The sequence below is a fragment of the Pipistrellus kuhlii genome, unplaced genomic scaffold, assembly GCF_014108245.1.
Source record: "Pipistrellus kuhlii isolate mPipKuh1 unplaced genomic scaffold, mPipKuh1.p scaffold_m20_p_1, whole genome shotgun sequence".
Classification (NCBI taxonomy): Eukaryota; Metazoa; Chordata; class Mammalia; order Chiroptera; family Vespertilionidae; genus Pipistrellus; species Pipistrellus kuhlii.
This window is the reverse complement of record NW_023425404.1, coordinates 26,311,677-26,331,564: the sequence shown is the minus strand read 5'-3', so window position 1 is coordinate 26,331,564 and position 19,888 is coordinate 26,311,677. Positions and strand designations below refer to the sequence as shown.

The following is a 19,888-nucleotide window of genomic DNA, read 5'->3' as shown; positions in this document are numbered from 1 at the left end:
TAAGTTATGGTCTATTTAAATAAAGTAGGAACAATACTATCTGTTGTTGGTGGGCATACACATAAAATAAAAATATTAAAATAGGCATAAGGGCTAGAGACCAAATTCAAGATAGTGGTTTACTCTGCAGAGGGAGGGTAACAGGTTCTGTATTTTTAAAAGCAATTATTAATATTTGCTAAAACTGAATGTTGATTAAACTAGTTCTTTATACTTTTTCTTGCATATCTGAGACATTTTATTAATTGAAAAAGTTTTAATTGAGGTGTTCATACACAAGCTGGTGTTTTGGAGGTTTTTTCCCTGAGGAAAAACAGCAAGAAACCTGGATTGCCTTTGCACAGAAGGACTGGGGCTGGAGGAAGATGTCACAGGAAAGACACAGCCTGTTTCATGCAAGGCTGCAAACTCCTGCAGATACCTCCTTAAGCAGCAGTCTGCAAGTAAACGGCTCCTGCCCTGAGGGTGGCCTTAAAACTTGCTGCTTCCTACCTCCCTTTTAGTGGTTAGGGGGTGATCAGGCTGGCAGGCAGAAGCGGTCAGGGGCAATCAGGATGGCAGGCAGGCAGGCAAGTAGTTGGGAGCCAGCAGTCCTAGATTGTGAGAGGGATATTCAATTGCTCGTTTAGGCCTGATCCTACCGGGATCAGGCCTAAACGGGCAGTCAGACATCACTCGAAGGGTCCCAGATTGGAGAGGGTGTAGGCTGGACTGAGGGACACACACACACCCCTGCACAAATTTCATGCACCAGGCCTCTATTTTATTAAACAAGACTTTTTTTTCCTGACTACAGTAGTAATGTTCTTTGTAGTTTATAAGATAATGAAATACCGAAATGAAAAAAAAAATGAAAGCACTTATAATCTCTCTCCCCAGACACAATTACTTAACTGGCTCTTAGGGAACCACAAGCACAATGGTTCAACTAGAATGGTAAAGTATAGCAATAAATTAAGAGAGTTCAGAGACCTGAGTCCTCATTCGAGCTTTGTGCAGACTGTGACCTGGGCTAGAATGTTTTCAAGGTAATTGAGTGGTTTTTGGAAAGGAGTTTAACAGAACTCCCAGTTTCCTGGCTTGCACAACTCAAGGTGTTAGAAATCAATACCAAATATCAACAGTTACCCACTGGTGAGCCTTTGAGATGTGCATAGTAGTGGTTAGTGGCTTTCTGAACTAAGGTAGGGAAAAGCACCTGTTCTAAACTATTCAGATTTATTCATTGATAAAACTGAAGGCTGCCAATCATGCACAACTTTCAAAGTGACCCAGAGTTTAAAAAAAAAATAAAAAATGTATATTTGCCAAATTTAGTTTTTTAGTTGGATAATTCCGTATATCTTTCACAATCCAGCTGTTAAACTGAAAATGGAATTTACAAACAGATGGTGGTAACAAGGTCTGGTTCACAGCAGTTCTAAAGAAAGACACACCAACCTGATGACTATGCATTTGCTTCAAAAGCCTGTAGAGGGCTCAGCCCTTATCATCTCACCATCACTCTTGCCATGAGATTTCACAGAGATAATTAATGTTATGGAACCATCTGTTAATTCTACCTGATGAATAAGTACCAACGGGGTGTGCAAGCTACCATCATTAGTGACAATGATTAAGGGAGAAGGCATCGTATTTTAGAACAGTGGCTCCCAAACATGGCCAATCATGGAGCTTTGGAAAATACAGCTTCCAGAGCCTCTCTGAGAAGTTCTCTAAGTGTGGGGTGAACCCTGGACAATGGCTGTTAAAAAAAAAACAAAAAAAACCTTGATTCTGATGACCAGTCAGGCTGGGAGCATAAGTTCTTGAGGAGTGAGAGAAAATGGGGGTTGAAAATGGACCCCTACTGGCCCTAATTGGCTGTTTAGCAAGGCCAAACAGTGGGCAATATAACACCTCACCGTAAACCCTGATTATAGTCACCAACTCAGAGGGTGACAATTCCTGCGGAATACTGCGATGTCTGCACACCAACTGAAAAAAGAAGGCCGGGAACACAGACAAGTTGGGGAAAGGGTGATAAGAGGGGAAACACCAGGAAGAAGCTGCAGAGGAAGAATCTGCAGTCAACTCTGCCTGGAGCAGGCAGCAGAAAGGAAGAGTGAAAATGAAAGGAGGACCTCACCTAAGAAGTTGTAGCCTCAAGGTGGGGAGCAGAACCACACACGGAGCAATGGCATAGGTATATACCAGAGGCCTGGGGGCAGCAAGTGTTTGGTGTGTTTTTTATTTTATTTTGCAGCAATCATTTATATAAAAGAAAAATTACGGGCTGGGAGAAACAATGCGGCTACATTGAAGATGAAGATTTGACCCAGGCCTCAAGGATGACTAGGAGGAGAGGAAGAGAGGCATCATATCAGATAAAACACAGCAGTGGGAAACAACACCAGGCGGACACTATTTCAGAGCATTTTTCAAATTAAATGTTACCTTTAGTTCATGTCCTCTCTCAAGCCTCGCCACACTCTGAGTGAGCTAAAACAGCTTTCGTTCCCATTTCATAGATGATGGTCTGTTTGGAAACATTAAGTTCTGCTGAGGAAGAGCCAACTAGTTAATGCAAGAGCTGAATGTTGACCCCTGTCCTCTGACTTCCAGATCAGAGCTTCGGTCACAGCAGCGGCCAGAAGTCTGAACCTGACCTACCAGTAGCATGGACTGAAGGGGAGGGTCAGAGGGAGGAAACCTGGAGTTAGGGCAGGTCACGGTCCGCCATAAAGTCAATAACAGCAAAGGAAACGGAGAGAGAAAAACCTGATTTGTTAAAACAAAGCAAAATTAGTTATCAACGTGGGAGTTAAGAGAGGAGAGGGCCCAGGAGAGCAGACAGAAAGAGCAGCCTGATGCCAGCAGCTGCTAGAGTCTGGAGTTACTGAGCATCACTCACAAAATACTGTTTTATCAACCATTCACTGGGTTTCTATGAGGAAAACTTCAGTAATGTAATGCCACTTTGACCTTTACTTTTTGAAAACGGGGACAGTTTCAAGGGAAAAAAGAATCCCATTAAATCTTTAAACTAATAAAAGGGTTGTGTGCGTTTTTAAAGGAACTTCTCTACAGAAGTTTGTCCTAGGAAACCAGTCAAGAATCATTTCTCAAACCAACCAGAGTCTTCAAATCTTCACATTCAGACATTTTGTGTCTCCTGGTTGTGATTCTGCGTGAAGAAAACAGCATTCCTGCTAAAAACGTTTCCCCTGAATTTAATTAAGTCTTTAGACCTCATTTCCAGTTTCCAGGAATATGAGGCAGGGAGAAACAAGTTAAATGGGAACAAGAAGAAAACAATCAGACAAATCCCACGTGTGGGACATCTTAAAGCACCACTGACCGTCGCTGATACTCAGTATCATGTGGGGAGGTGGAGGGGAAGATCGCAGGGACTCTTCTGGATTAAACCTAACAATCAAATGCCAATGTGTGGGTCTCCAGTGGGTTCTGGTTTGAACAAATCATAACGAAAAGACATATGGGACAACTGGGAAAGTCTGAATACAGGTTAGATATTAAATGATTTGAAGGAATTAATAGTTAATTTTACTAGTCATACTGTAAGTGGTTAAGAAGGAAAAAAAACAAAACAAAAAAAAAAACACACCACCACTTCCTAGGGTGATATTTCACCTCTAAATACACATTTCTGATTTGCTCTCAGTGAAAGAATAGAATATGCCAATATGGCAAAATGTTCATTTTGAATCTAAGTGGTAGGTATATAGCTGTCCATTATACAATTTTGTCTATTAAACTTCACATAATAAAAAGTAAAAGTGAGCCGAAACCGGTTTGGCTCAGTGGTAGAGCGTCAGTCTGCGGACTGAAAGGTCCCGGGTTCAATTCCGGTCAGAGGCATGTACGTTGGCTGCGGGCACATCCCTGGTGGGGGATGTGCAGGAGGCGGCTGGTCGATGTTTCTCTCTCATCGACGTTTCTGGCTCTCTATCTCTCTCCTTTCCTCTCTGTAAAAAATCAATAAAATATATATATTTTTTAAAAGTACATGATAACCCTATGAAAAAATTAAAAAAATTTTTAAAAAGTAAAAGTGAAATTCAATGTCATTTCCTAACAAAGAATATTCATTTTCTTGGTATGACTGTTCTACCAACTAATCCAACAATTCCTCTTCTAGTTGATAGGGGGGCATATTAATACACTAAAACCTCACATGCTAGTAGGACAAGCAACTGCTTATTCTTCTGGTAGATGTGTTTACAATATTCCTGAGGGGAAGTCGTTAAATAAAGGTTTTGTCTAATCAAAGGGGCTACAGGTCAGGAGACCACAGACCGGAGAGGGCATACAAATGAAGAACCTTTTCAAAAATCCGCCTCATAAGAAGAACAAGAGACCTGTTACCATAGAAACTATTTGAGTAGCTTGAGTGTTTCAAAGGAAAGCAGCACTTGTAACAAGGAAAAAAGTCTGAGGTCCTTGCTAGGACCTCACCTGTCAGCTGCTGAAGGTACAGGGTGAGCAATGAGACAATACTGGCCAGCAAACCCGTACTACGGAGACCTCAGCATGACAATTCAACTCCTATTCCAACCACCTCTCCCTGTATACCAGATCATAAAAGTCTTGACGTGACTTGTATAAATAATACATAAATAAATAAATAAAGTAAGTAAGTAAGTAAGTAAGTGAGTAAGTAAGTAAGTGAGGATGCTGTGACTTGTCCAGACTAGTTGTTCTTCCCAGTATACCAGGATGAGTCTTTGGACTCCACCCTCAAAAAGCTCCCTGTATTGTGGTGAAGAGCGAATAGAAAGAAAGAGATGGATATTAAAGTGAAAGAAAAAGTAACACGGATAAGCATGGCTTCCACTGAGGCAAACCCCGAAGGTACTGACAGCTGGAGGCTGTCAGCTAACTACTCCTTGCGCCTGAAATGCAAATAGTGTCCGGTGGGCATTCAGAGTGGCGCGCCTCCGTGGTTACCTGTGTATTAGCAGGAGCACTCTTATTTTGAAGGAGCGGTCAGTTAGAGATGTATGATCTATAGCAGCTCTATGGCCTCTCAGCGGAACTCCAGCACTCAAGGCCTTCATCACTGCATCTTACCACAAGTACATAAACTGTACAATAGGTATCATTGTATTTTAAGCCATTATAGGAAGAAGTGCCTTGTTTGGGACGTTGGGTAATGGCCTCTGTTGAACTGGGCACTGATTCCTACTTAGAACAAATAAAAACAAATATCTGTTCAGAAAACATACCAAGCCTCACAGCAAGGCTTCCAAATATTCAATCCAGAACTCAGAAAGGGCCAGTTTCCTCACCTAACCCTGGCTGCTTATTCACAGAGCTCTAGAGAGGCAATGGCTGTTGATAAATTGCGGGAGAAGGGAGAATTCTCTCAAGGTTAGCAACCTAAACTAAAAAAGATAGAAAAGGAAGATTAGAAGAAGAGAGTAAATAATAAAGACTAAATATTGCAGAACAAGCCTCGTGTAGGACGTGTGCTTCATCTCCAGCTCCAGTGTGGGGATGAGGCAGAGTGGTTTTTCAAGACACACTAGGCATTAAACTAACATACCAAACTGGCCTGGTGAGGAGATGGTGATGGAAGATTAAGAAACAAATGCAGGCAAGAGGCTGGGACATAATAAAACCTCATAGCCATGGTGAGGAAAGACAAGGGAAAATAAGTCAAGTGTTTTCAGAAGGAAGAGACCCACCTGATTTTAGTAAAATCACACTGGCACTAGGGATTGGAGCAGAATAAGTTAGGAGGCATTGCAGACAGCTGAGAAGTTACCGTACTTCAGGTGAGAGGAGGTTAGGAGACAAGACAATCTAAAGATACTCGGGAAATAGGACTTAGAGTAAGAATAACCAAGAGGATTATTAAGAAAAAAGAATAACAGATAAAACAACAACCAATTACAAAGGCTAGACCAACTAGCAATGTGTGTTTGAGTAAAGTTCATTTGAAAGGCTAACTGGCCAGAATAGGCTTTAAAACATCTGAGAAAGGAGCCAGCCCTATTGCCTTCCTTGCTGATCTTTAAAAAGTTTTAAATGAACCTAAATGCTCTGAAAGCTTCATTTAATTTTTTAATATATTTTTGTTGACTTTCAAGAGTAAAGAGAGGGAGAAAGAGAGAAACATAGATCAGCCTCCTCCTGCATGCACCTTGACTGGGAATCAAACCTGCAACGTAGGTATGTGCTTTGACCCAGAATCAAACAGGCGACCTTTGGGTGCATAGGCTGATGCTCAACCAACTGAGCCACACCAGCCAGAGCAAGCTCCATTTAATTTTAACTTCATGGTACAGACAGCTATGAATATTAATGTATTCTTTTTATTCCAGAACAGTTAGACAAAACCTTCTCTAACTCAACATGGACTATTTCCGTTTTTTAAAAAATTTCCTTCTGCCTTCACTTCAAAAACTGCCTTCCCATAGTCATCTGTAGCTCCAAGTCTCTGCAGGAGACTCCCATTCACTACTAGCACAGACCATGGGCTCCTTGAGGGCCAAGACCTGGCCAACAAGTTTTGCTTCCCCTTTAACAATTGGCACAGGGTCATTCATATCGCTCCTGTTTGATAAATATACACATAGTACATGTTCAATTCTAAGAGTGTCTTAAAATAAGGAAATGAAAATACAATAGATGTACGTAAATGTAAGAATATACAACACTCTACAGTAGGGGTGTCGAACTCAATCAGAGAAGGGGCCAAAATCTAAAATCCAGCCTAAATCGCGGGCCGAATGGTTTACTGAACAGTCATAAACTGTCATTGTGATGGAAACGCAGCAGAGTGCAGTGATGACAGCGTGGTGCGGGCCACATTGCAAGGCCTGGCTGGACGGATTTGGCCCGCGGGCCTTGTGTTTGACACATGTGCTCTACAGGGTGAGGTACTACCTCAACAAGAACAAAACGGGTCTCTTCTATCTTCAATGTGATGTTCATGATCACCTGGAAGACATTAGGCTAAGTGAAACAAGCCAGTCGTGGAGGACAAACATGGCACGTTTTCACTTAGATAAGTAACCAGAATAGTCAAACGAATACAGAAAACAGAATAGTGGCTGCCAGGAGCTCGGAGGAGACGGGGATAAGGAGTTAGTTGGTGTATGAGTTTAGGTTTGGGACGATGAACCATTCTGGAGATGGATAGTTGAACAACAATGCGAATACACTTAATGCTACTAACCCACATACTTAAAATGGTATGTTTTCTCTTATGAGCATCTACCACAATAAAAAGCAAACAAACCAAAAGAATATACAACGTTCAACTATATGCACTTTGACACAGTTGCAAAATATATAGTAGGGAACACAATTCAGATGTTAGCCCAGATGGAACATAATTATGTTGTATTATGAACAATTATGTAATTGTTCAAAAGGAGTTAAAATAAACGTGTATCTGAAATGTACTTACAGATAAAATTACTTTATTTTTTAAATTATTTTTAAATATATTTTTATTAATTTCAGAGAGGAATGGGGAAGAAGATAGAGAGACAGAAACATCAATGATGACAGAGAATCATTGATCAACTGCCTCCTGCAAACCCCCCCCCCTCCCTTCTCCCACAGGGGATGGAGCCGACAACATGGGCGTGTGCCCTGACCAGAAATCAGACTGTGACCTTCTGGTTCCTGGGTGGACACTCAACCACTGAGTGACTCCGGTCGGGCTAAATTTACTTTAAATGAAATGAAATATTAAGAATTTGTAACCGCAGCCAATACCGGTTTGGCTCAGTGGATAGAGCGTCGGTCTGCGGACTGAAAGGTCCCAGGCTCGATTCCGGTCAAGGGCATGTACCTTGGTTGTGGGCACATCCCCAGTAGGGGGTGTGCAAGAGGCAGCTGATCGATGATTCTTTCTCATCGATGTTTCTACCTCTCTATCTCTCTCCTTTCCCCTCTGTAAAAAATCAATAAAATATATTTTTTTTTAAAAAGAATTTGTAACCGCAATTTTAAAAAGTTCAAGCCCTTAAACACATATTTAAAACCGAACTGAAAAGTTTCCAAACAGTAAATCCATTAAAACAGACTTGTATTTATAAACTATAAATGACCACAACATAACTAAATGTGCTTAGACAAAAATATATAAAATTTTGGTTTTCAAACATCTCCTTCAAAAGAGTAAGTGTGGACAGGCTTGTTAGTTATTAGTCCACCTTACAATTGAATGTAATTTAACTAAATTTTTTTTGCAATCATTCATGAATTCCATTGATCAAAAACTTTATGAAATATCTTTAAATAGGGTTCAAAGAAATGTCTCTAAACTTAATCTACTTGGCTTTCTCTTTGCTAGAATTCAGGGAGAAAAGCAGAATTCCTATGTCTTACGATTCTCACATATGAGTTGGGTCTTCATATGAAATTCTAACAGAAGCATTAAAGCCTGAGTCCAATACCTCCCGTTAGAGCTATCTCTGCCGCTTCTTCTCTCTCTTACTATCTGAATGCAGACATCTCCTAAAGTTTACCGTGAAGGGGTAAATGTGAACCTGGACACATTTCTCGGCTTTAGGATATAATCTCCTACAATGCCACATCATAAGACCAGAGAATCCCTCACTGTTACCTTGATCCCAGGATACCATCTCTATGTGCTGTCCATGTTAATTATTTACTATATTGTACCCACCCATGTAAAATAAGTATATGTCTCTCCATTTTACTTCCTATCCAATCCCAGAGGTTTCCTTGATTTGATTTTTCTTACCTCCTTAATCTACCATCAATGGTAGATTATTTCTTTCCCTGTAACTCCAATAACGTAATGCAGTATCAAATTTCTGGACTTCACGTAACCCTCTTTACATCTCTTTGATTCTTCTCTATATAATAAAAACCTAAGTGACCATTACAACTGAACAACTGAAATGACACGTCAGCTTGTCACAATGATGCGCCTGACCACCAGGGGGCAGACGCTCAATGTAGGAGCTGGTCCCTGGTGGTCAGTGCACTCCTACAGCCAACCTCCCATGGCCCCTACCTCCCTGCCAGCCAACCTCCTGCAGCCCCTCCCCCTCAGACCCAATTGGCCAGCCTCCCCATCAGACCCAGTTGGGGGGGGGGGCCTTCTGGCCAACCTCCTGTGGCCCCTCCTCCTGGCCAGCCCTTTCCCATGGCCAGCTGGCCCCTCAATAGGCCTCAATCGCTGGCCAGGCCAAAAGACCAGACCAGTGCACGATTTTGTGCACCAGGCCTCTAGTGTATAAAATAAGCTGCAACGCTGTCAACCTCTGGAGCACTTTTTAAATTCACTGAAGACTTTGCGTCCCAGCAATTGCCATCAGTTTGGCTCAAATAAACTCATAAAGATTCTCAAAAAAAAAAGATGAGCTGGTACGAGGTGAAGATGGTAGATTCAAAGGATAGCCAGTTTCTGGGAAAGGTGACAGTGTCTCCTCCAGCCTTCCTTCCATCCCAGCCTACAAGCTACAGCCAGTGTTGAGCAGGAACCCGGAGAGTTGAATACACCCATGAGAAGGCACACATTGGGAAGTAAGGGGAAGGTGTACCAGGCACCTTTGAAGAAAAGCATGGAGAACTGACAAACTGCCTGGAATACCAGAAGTTAGTATCAACCCACCCAGGAGGAACTGAAAATAATAGTAATAATTTTAAGGATGTAATGTACCAACTTATTTTATATTTTATGAAACATATATCAAATTATTTATCAAGAATATACAGAGAGCCGAAACTGGTTTGGCTCAGCAGTAGAGCATCGGTCTGCGGACTGAAAGGTCCCAGGTTCAATTCCAGTCAAGGGCATGTACCTTGGTTGCGGGCACATCCCCGGTAAGTCGATGTTTCTCTCTCATCGACGTTTCTACCTATCTCTCTCCCTTCCTCTCTGTAAGAAAAAATCAATAAAATATATATTTTTTTAAATTTTTAAAAAAAGAATATACAGAGATATAAAGTATCTTGTTTACAATCATAGAAAAGAAGTTTGTTTCTATCCAAAACAATCTATGTGTCATTGGCATATGCTCTCTTCTAAAGAAATTAAAATTAGGGATTGTGCAGGACTGTTTTCTCTGTTACTCTCTTCTCCATTTTCTCCAGGTTTAAGTATCCTTCCTTCTCTCTCCCACCCAGGTTGGTGCAAATCTTCAACCACTACCATTTCAGGTTTATCTCCTTAAATTCAGCATCATCCTCATCATCCCCTCCCCTCCATCTTCTTTTCAACTATGCACCTCTAAAAATTGATATTAAATCCTTAAGTGTAATCCTCTAGTGAATTTCAAACTTTTGGTCATAACCCACAATAAGAAATACATTTTACATCTGGGGCCAGTACACCAGAAAAAGTTAGACCTATAAAATCTACACAAAAGTTCCTCAAAACATCTACCCCTACCATGTGTGATAGACTGATCTTCTCTATTCTAATCTATCTTTTTTTTTTTTTTTTTTTTTTTTTTTTTTTTTTTGATGCTGGTCACAACTATTAGGCCACAACTATTAGGTCACAACTCATAGTTTGAAATACTTAGTAGATAAGACACACTGATACATCTACGTGGCAACGTGAGAAAGTAGCTATGAGTTCTGACTTTAGGCTGCCTGGATTCAATCACCAGCTCTACATGAAGCTGTCACCTTCTCTGCCTCAGTTTCCCTGGCATGGATGCAATAGAACAGTGCTATTCTACTCAAAATTGAACATCAACCAATACTATCGACATAAAGCACTTATAGCATAAAAAGTATTCAGTTAATGGCTCAGTAATTTTTAAATAGTCTATGGACTTTTCATTGTGGTAGAATGTAGACACAATCCATCATTTTAACCATTTAAAGTGCACAATTCAGTGGTGGTGCATCACTTTTGCCTGTTGTGCAACCATCACCACTCTCTGGTCCCAGAACATTTAACACCCCAGAAGGAAACTCATACTCCTCCCTCACCCCTCCCCAGGCCCTGGCAACCCCTAATCTGCTTTCTGTCCTCTAGGCCCGCAGTCTTTTTAAATAATAAAGTAACACTTGACTAGAGCAGTTTTCTAACGTAGAATGAAGTGTCCTTGGGCGTCATTAGTCCTATGACTCACGAGACAAATTTCCGCTAACCATTTCTTAGGAAAACCTTGTGAGCCACGTTAGGTAAATTCTGGGACCTGTCTTTGGGGTCAGCAATCCCTCTCTCCTGTGAATGTTTAGGGCAAGATTCCCAACGCCTGGCCAGTGCAGTGAGGAGAGGGCTTTCAGTGCCCGCAGGAGGCAGAACGAGCAAGTCTCACCTAGGAAGGTGTTTTTGATTATGTCATGGAATTTCACCAAGTGGAGCATATTCATCAAATATTCTCCAGTCTTTGTATTTTGAAGTTTTGCTTTTGAAGCTCCGAACTTTTACCGTGAAGGGGTAAAAATGTGACCTTGGACACATTTCTTGGCTTTAGGATATAATATCATTTCCTTTTGGGGCCCCACCCCTCACTCCCTCTGGTTTGCCTTCCTTTGGGGTGTGGAACACTGGACAAAAATAACTTTCTTCTTCCCAGGACCTATTCAGGCAGCTGTCGGAGAGAGACTCTGTCAGGGAAACAGCAGCGGCAGGCAGGCTGCCTTCCTTGCCAAGCAGCACGGTCACTCTGGGAAGCTGTTAAGGCGGAAGGCTTCTTAGACCAACGAAGTAAATGTCACCACAAGGCACCAAAGATGTGAACTACAGAATATCTTTTAATCCCAGGTGTATGTCAGAAGCGCTCTCTCTCTCTCTCTCTCTCTCTCTCTCTCTCTCTCTCTCTCTCTCTTTCTCTCTCTCTCTCTCTCTCTCAATTGAAGACCAACACTGCTCACCCAGCAAATAGGCAGAAAAGTCCTCAGTCATTTTCCACTCCCTCTCCACCCCACCCCACCCCCACCCCCTGATTTTCCTTCTCCTGGTGAAAGCCTGACCCTGAGTGATAGCAGTGGGCCAACCTGGCTTATTTGGAGAGGGAGGGGGAGAGGGAGGGAGGGAGGGAGGGAGGGAGAGAGAGAGAGAGAGAGAGAGAGAGAGAGAGAGAGAGAGAGAGAGAGAGAGAGAGAGAGAGAGATGTATGTATGTGTGTGTGGTGGGGAGCAGGTGACATAAGGATTCAACTCCGTGTCCCAGAATTCAGCAAACATCCCTGACTCTGAGAGAGTCGCTTTATTGCTTTCCAGGAAAATAGAGGGGAAAAGTTTAAGTAGCAAACAAGCCCCAGAAACCTCACACCTCCAAACTCCAAGAAGCCTGTGCCCAGAACTGTACCAAATTCTGGAAGAGTCCTGAACTAGAGTGAACTTGGTGTGGACCAAAGAGAATGACAACTTTCCGAAGACCCGGTACCCGGCAAGTCAGCGAGAGTGCAGGTCCCCCGAGTTTGCGGTGCGGGATCACCCGGAGCACGCCCTGCACACGAAGTCAAGGCTACCTCCCCCCCCCCCCCCCCCGCTCCCCGTCCTCCCTCCCAAAAAAAAACAAAAAAAAACGAGACCTCCCAAGCAGCGCCGACCCAGGAAGCACTCACTTCCTCGAAAGCGCCCGGCTGGTCCTTCCCGGGGTCCAGCAGGTGCCTCCAGCATCCCGCCCTGGGCAACTCGGGTCTCGCCAGCCTAGGGCTGCGCTGTAGGATCAGGGGCACCCTCGAGGGCGGCTGCAGCGGTTCCGCAGGTGCGGAGGCCGCTGCCCCCCAGAGCGCCCTCATGCGCCCCACGCAGGGCCCTGGCCTAGGCGGGGACCCGGGCCAGGACCGAGGGCGGGGTTCGGACGGTGACAGCACGGGGCTCCCGCTGCCAAGAGTGAGGCAACCCTAGACTTCCCGGAGCCCGCGCCCTCCCCGCCGCCCCCTGCCCAGGGCTCACCGACCTGAGATGGTCTCCTGGTAGCCCTTGGTGAAGAACTGCATGGCCGTGGCCGCCCGCCACGGCGTCTTGAGCAGCCCCTGCCGCTGGGGGTCTTCGCCCAGCGAGCGCAGGATGGACGAGTAGGCGGCGGCCAGGCTGGGGAGGTGCAGCTCGTTGTCCTCCTCGCTGCGGGGCCGGTCGCCCTTCCAGCCGTCCGTCGGCTGGGCGCTCTTGGTCTCGGCACGCGGCGACTTCTCGGCCGGGCGGCCGGGCGGCCCGCGCCGCGGCTCCCCCTCCAGGCACCCATTGCTGCACCCCGAGTCCCGCGGCTTCGCCGGCGCCGCTCGCACCGGGCCCTTCTCCATGGCCCCGCCGCTGCCGCTCAGGAGGGAGATCGGGACGTCCGTCCGGGAGCTGCGACCAAACTTCCCCGGGAGGCGGCGGGAGGAGGCGGGCGCAGGTTTGGGGACTGCTCGGCGGCAATGTGTGCGGAGCAGCCCCGGGCTCCTTTATAGGGGCCAGCGGCCCGGCCGGCGCCGCGGGGCGTCCTGATTGGTGGGAGCCGCCTTGCGTCACGGATATCTCCCCGCCCCTCGCCTCTCGCCCCGCCCCCCGCCCGGGGCCCAGGACCCTGGAGGGGTCAGTGCGCCCAAGGCACGCAGAGGGGCTCGGAGGGGCGCGCCCCCCAGCGGCCGCGGGGCTGGGACCGGGCTGGGGGTCCAGCGGGAGCTCCTCCGTCGGAGAGTCAATCGGGGTCGGTCTCCCTCCCGGAGATGCAGAGGGACGAGCGCAATCTGCAGGAGGCAGGTGTCTGCGGCTGGAACCCGGGCGGGGCGGGGGCAGGAAATTGACTGGCCTCCTAGGCATCCTTAATCTAGCATAGAAAAATAATATTCATGTAAGTAGGTTTTCAAAAGATAGTTATTAAATTTCTATATAGATTGAATACCAAATTGTAAAGTTTCCCCCCCCCCCTTTGGCAAGGTCCTGCAACATTTTTTCCCCTTTAACTGTACTGCCCACTGTCCTTATATTCAACAAATGAAAACAGATACCAAGTGTGGTACTTTAAAAAAAAATGGAGGGATTTGATGGAGATATTTTCATTAAGGGTGTATGCGGCAATCTTTTGCCTTCTCTTAAAAAACATTTGTAAACATTAATATCATATTTTCCGAAAACTATTTCTAGTGGGATTTTTACTCTAAAAATTAACATGTTCTTATAAACACTGCCTCTGAGGCATCCTGTTTTATGGTAAAGAGGAGGCCGCATCAGAAGTGCTCCGGTCCCCTCGCCCAGTGAAAGATGAGCAAACAGGTGGCCTCAAGGGGGAAGAGACTGGTTTAAACTGTGAGTTAGGAAACCATCGCGTATGCTTTCAGGGCAAGAGAAGAGCATGGCTTGAAACTCTTGCACGCGGTAGCTTACAACATGGGCAGCGCACCCTCTGCTCGGTTTCAGAGCTCCGTTACCCCAAGGGGTCCTGACCTGAGCCTCTACATCAAGGGCCGGTATATTTGATCCCGGAGAACTTTGACCCTAGAGAGATTGATTTGCAAGCGAAGCGAAGCTCCTTTCCCCTGATGTTGATACAAATTGTGAAATGTTGTTATTGATCAGTTGGATTCTTAACCAGGGACATCTATTTTGACTGTTTTAAGATTTTTTTAAAAAAATGTTTTTATGGATTTCAGTGAAGAAAAGAGATGGGGAGAGAGATAGAAACGTCAGTAATGAGAGAGAATCGTTGATTGGCTCTCTCCTGCATGCCCTACACTGGGGATCAAGCCCGCAACACAGGCATGTGCCCCTGACCAGAATCGAATCCGGGACTCTTCGGTCCGCAGGCCAGGCTCTGTCCACTGAGCCAAATCAGCTAGAGCCGTTTTAAGATTTAGAAAGTGACTTTTTCCCTCACTGGAGAAATTATTTCATAATGCCAAAGGTAAGTTTTAAAACATGTATTAAATTTGCTCCAGAGAGTTTCTAATGAGCTGTTTGTCTGGCATATAAACTGTATTAAAAGGCTTAGGATCAGACAAACCAGGAGGAAAGCCCCTGGGTTACTCTATACTAATAAAGTAGCTTAGGCATTATAATTAGTATTTATTGGATGTCTGCTCCAAGAATTGCTCTGTTCTAAATATTTGAGAAAGAAATATGGAAATTGACTGGCCTCCTAGGCAACCTTAATCTAAAATAGAAAAATAATATTCATGTAAGTGGGTTTTTAAAAGATAGTTATTAAATTTCTATATAGATTAAATACCAAATTGTAAAGTTTTTTCCCCCCCTTTGGCAAGGTCCTGCAACATTTTTTCCCCTTTAACTGTACTGCCCACTGTCCTTATATTTAACAAATGAAAACAGATACCAAGTGTGAAGTTAAAAAAATGGAGGGATTTGATGGAGATATTTTCATTAAGGGTGTGTGTGGCAATCTTTTGCCTTCTTTTAAAAACATTTGTAAACATTAATCTCATATTTTCCAAAGACTATTTCTAGTGGGATTTTTACCCTAAAAATGAACATTTTCTTATAAACACTACCACTGAGGGAGGCATCAGAACATTTGTTGCCAGTTATCATTATAAACTCTCTGGATTTGTTCTAGAGCATACTTACATGTAAAATGGAGCCAATGCCTTCTAGCTAAATGATCAACGGTAACATAAGGAAGCTTTAAAATTGCCAACATGAATAAATAGTTTGACTATGAAAAGTAGGTAGTTGGGTGTCTATAAGTAGAAGAGAAAAAGAAGGGATAAGCTAAAAGATGAAGGGTATGTTCCACAGAATCTATTAGCATAAAATGTTCAACAGCAAAGCTGTAAGCATTTGCAGCTAGGAAATGTGACAGCATCTGTTTCTAAACTAGTACCATGACCCGTTTTCACCTTTGACCCATCCTGGGAGTTGTGTTCTACCAAAAACCCAAGAATTCTTCTTTTTTTTTTTTTTTTTTTTTAATTCTTCCATTTCTAGGGTAGTAACAGAACAGAAGGATAGATAAGTGAGGTACACAGCATCAAAGATTGAACACAGAAGAGCTGCAGAGATATAGAGTCACTTGTCAAGGATAACAGGTAAACTAACATTAGCACTGGGCAGTGGTAATTGGAAAAAAAAAAAGGCAAATTTCTTTCACTGCACTTGATAGAGGTTGTATATTTGAAATTCAAAAGTAGGAAGAGATTCTGGGTCAAGGTGGAAAGATACACAATAAAAGTATCCTTATCCCACTCCTACCTTCCAGAAACAGGACTGTGGAGTCAATGGAATCCTTAGATGCCTCACTAAATCCCCCAAAGGTAACAAACTGAATGGAGGCCCTTACCTTTCTTCTCTTCTGACTGAGGAGGAATGGAAGGACTTTTAGAGAGAAAATAAAAGAATGTGAACATTGAGCTTACTCTCTGAGATGGAAGGGAAGACTTGAGGGCTTCACACTGAGTTGAGGAAACTCTCCAAAAACACCTGGTAAGGGAAGAATAGATGTGCCCCAAATAGTCTCATGTCACTGGTAGAGGATGTTTAATACAATCTCAGAGGAAGGAGAGGATGCTAACGAGACAGGTGCTGATGAAGAGTACACTCTTCCACAGCTGAACCCTGTCCCAACCTTCTTAATTCCTCACAGAACAAGAGATATAAATTTCTCAAGACACAAGTGTAGGAGAGTCAGAAAAACAAATGGACGTCCACTATAATGGAAAACACAGAGAAGTGACCCTCAAGAATATTAGGCATGGACAGAAGGCAGAGAAACAGCCTGGCAACTGTGCAAACATACAACAGCCAAAAATAAAAATAAAAATAAATAAACCAAACAAGGTGGGGAGAATAATACAACATGTATAGAAGATGTAAAGACAAAGAATGCAACTGAGAAGAAACTAAAGCTCATGGAACCGAGGGAAATTCCTCACAAATGCTTCCTGCTACCGAACAACTTAATAAAAATATGAACTCAATATGAAAAAAAAACCAATATAAAAAATAATGGAATTTCAAAAGGAGTTAGAAATCTAAGGAAATAAATTGAAGATCCTTATTATTATGTAATCAATTAGAGCCATGTACAAAATAGGTACTGTTGAAAATTCAATTACCATTATACAATAAGACACAAGAATGAATGTACAATAAAAGGAAGATGAGCCAAAACAGTTTGGCTCAGTGGTAGAGCGTCGGTCTGCGGACTGAAAGGTCCCAGGTTCGATTCCGGTCAAGGGCATGTACCTTGGTTGCGGGTACATCCCCGGTGGGGGGTGTGCAAGCTGGTCGATGTTTCTCTCTCATCAATGTTTCTAACTCTCTATCTCTCTCCCTTCCTCTCTGTAAAAATTCAATAAAATATATTTTAAAAAAGGAAGATGAAAGCTATTAGAGAAGACAAAGATGACCTAGCATTAGAATAATTAGGGTTCCTGAGGTAGAGAACTCAATAAATGATAAGATATAGTCAAGATATAATATTAGCATATTTCTCTACCAGAAATAAGCCTTTCTATTTATATGCAATTGATTTACAACAAGGGTGCCAAGACAATTCAATGGAATAAAGAAAACTCTTTTCAATAAATGGGACCAGGACAATTGGATACCTACATGAAAAAGAGAGAAGTTGGATCTCTACCTCACACCATATACAAAAATTAAACAGATCAAAGACCTAAATGTAAGAGCAAAAATTATAAGCTTTAGAAGAAAACAAAGGCATAAATCTTCATGACCTTGGATTAGGCAAATGGATTTCTTGCACAATGGGAGAAAATCTTTGCAAATCACATACCTGATACAGATTAGGATCTAGAATAAATAAGGAACCCTCACAACTAAATGATAAATACACTGACAGTAAGTGGAGTGAGGCTTGGTAGCAGGAGCTCAGAAGGGGCTCAGGGCTAGGTGGCCCCCACTGCTCGTGGCCAGGCCAGCAGCAGGGCACTGGACCTCCCAGGCTGGTGTGTTCCAGCTGCCTCCAAACCAGTCCTTGTGGACAAGTGCCACCTCCCACACCGGGAAGCCAGGTCCTGAGTCCTGAGTTCATTCCTCCAAGAGGAAGAGCAAATCCTCTGAGATTTCAAACAGAAAGAAATGTTAAGGAATGAGAAAAGTACTTCACATTCCAGAGTTCTATGTTGGAAGCATTCTTTGTGTTACTACAACCCATATGCCAGTGGAAAAACCAGTCGGTTCTTGGGGATTAGCATCCAGAGATCAGGGAAAGCACCTGGCACTGCTTTCATCCTGAGGAACGCTGTTGAAGGACAAAGTGTCCAGTTGGCTTTGGATTTTAGAATCCTAGAACCCAGGAGACCCAAGTGGTCACATTAGGAAACTGACTGGGTGACAGCTCGCTGTGTTTATGAAATGCCTTTCCAGCACTTTTGATGTTAAGATGAAACCAATAGTATAAGAATGGAGCCAAGAAGTTCCTGTTCATCAGTTGGAAGTAAAAATGAAGTCTAAGGCCTGGTCCAAGCACAGAGAGTATCCAAAGTCCAATATTAAAGGAATCAGATTTGATCTTTATTTAACTGAAGAGAGTGCAGATGAAAGAAGCTCAGAAGTGGAGTCAGCCATGGCTTGAGTTTGATCTGATGAGGGAATATGATACTGCAATATGGGATGAAACTGAAGCATCGCAAACGTCCTGATCTGAAAATGAATTTAGCTACTTGCAGAGGATATACTGACTCTCAGAGGTTTTTTTTTTTAGAGACCAATTTAATTTCCTGTATAAGGACATAGCCATTAAATCAACTAAACATCCCTTATTTTATGAGTATTGTTTTTTAAAATAGCACATCAGTTTATTACTTTATAAAGAGAAATATATAAAAGTAAATAAATAGCAAATATACTGACAATCTAATTTAAAAATGGGCAACAGCCCTACTGGTTTGGCTCAGTGGATAGAGAGTTGGCCTGTGGACTGAAGGGTCCCGGGTTCAATTCCAGTCAGGGCACATGCCTGGGTTGCAGGCTCGATCCCCAATAGAGGGTGTGCAGATGGCAGCCAATCAATGATTCTCAACATTGATATTTCTATCTCTCTCTCCCTCTCCCTTTCTCTCTGAAATTTAAAAAAAAAAAAAAATGGGCAACAGATTTGAATAGACATTTCTCCAAAGAAATAGACACATGGCCAATAAGCATATGAAAAGATGCTCAACATCATTAGCCATCAGGCAAATTAAATCAGGGGTGCCGGACCGAAACTTAACATTGCCACTGGTAATAAAATGTAAAAAGAGTTGGCCAACCTTGATGGCTCTGAATGGTGGGAGCTATTAACTCATCATCTATCGATAGTTGAGATAGTGGTGGTTGAGGCAACTTTAATTTGTTAATCATATGTAATATTCTTGTTGATTTTCTGTTGTTGGAGCTTCCCGCCTAAGAGATGTCTTTGTGTCAGAATCTCAATAAAAGGAATGGTAAAAGGCCAGAGAGGGGTTAGTCTTCCCACTAGAGGTGGACTTCCCGCCTGGCCCCCATTTTCCCAAATTAACTCTTTTCCAGTCTTTTCATTTTAGTGTGAGGCCTTCTCCAGAAACAGACCCTGAGTGGGCCCTGAACCACGCAGGTCGTGTTAAGGGATCCCACACAGGGGGTGGGTGAATACTACCTCAATCTACTAGGATGGCTATATTTAAAACAGTAGATAATGTTTCTGAGAATATGAAAAAAAATCAGAATACTTACACACTTGTAGGAGTATAAAATAGTGCAGCAGCTTTAAAAACAGTCTGGTCCAGCTGGTGTGATTCAGTAGTTGGACATCGACCTATGAGCCAGGTGGTCACGATTCGATTCCCAACCAGGGCACATGCCTGGGTTGCGGGCTCAATCCCCAGTGTGGGGCGTACAGGATTTTCTCTCATCACTGGTGTTTCTATCTCTCTCTCCTTTTCTCTTCCTCTCTGAAGTCAATAAAAGTATTTGTATTTTTAAAAACACACACAATCTGAACATCCTGGAACCAGTTGCCTGAGGATCTCAAGGGGCATCCTGTTGGTTCTGTTTCTCTGGAGAACCC

The 19,888-nt window shown here is 43.3% G+C and overlaps 1 protein-coding gene and 1 pseudogene across 2 annotated transcripts in view; one reads left to right on the top strand and one right to left on the bottom strand.

Moving 5' to 3' along the window:
* The window catches only part of GCH1 (GTP cyclohydrolase 1), a 34,365-nt gene extending 21,042 nt beyond the window's left edge, over positions 1 to 13,323 (bottom strand). The window contains exon 1 of one of the 2 annotated variants that reach the window (XM_045580458.1): positions 12,860 to 13,323. In XM_045580458.1, the coding sequence (XP_045436414.1) occupies positions 12,860 to 13,202 (343 nt within the window). In that variant the 5' untranslated portion in view covers positions 13,203 to 13,323. The remainder of the gene's footprint in view (positions 1 to 12,859) is intronic. The other variant, XM_036436161.2, reaches the window with a different exon arrangement.
* LOC118709406 lies at positions 13,201 to 18,607 on the top strand (annotated as a pseudogene).
* The last annotated feature ends 1,281 nt before the right edge of the window (positions 18,608 to 19,888 follow it).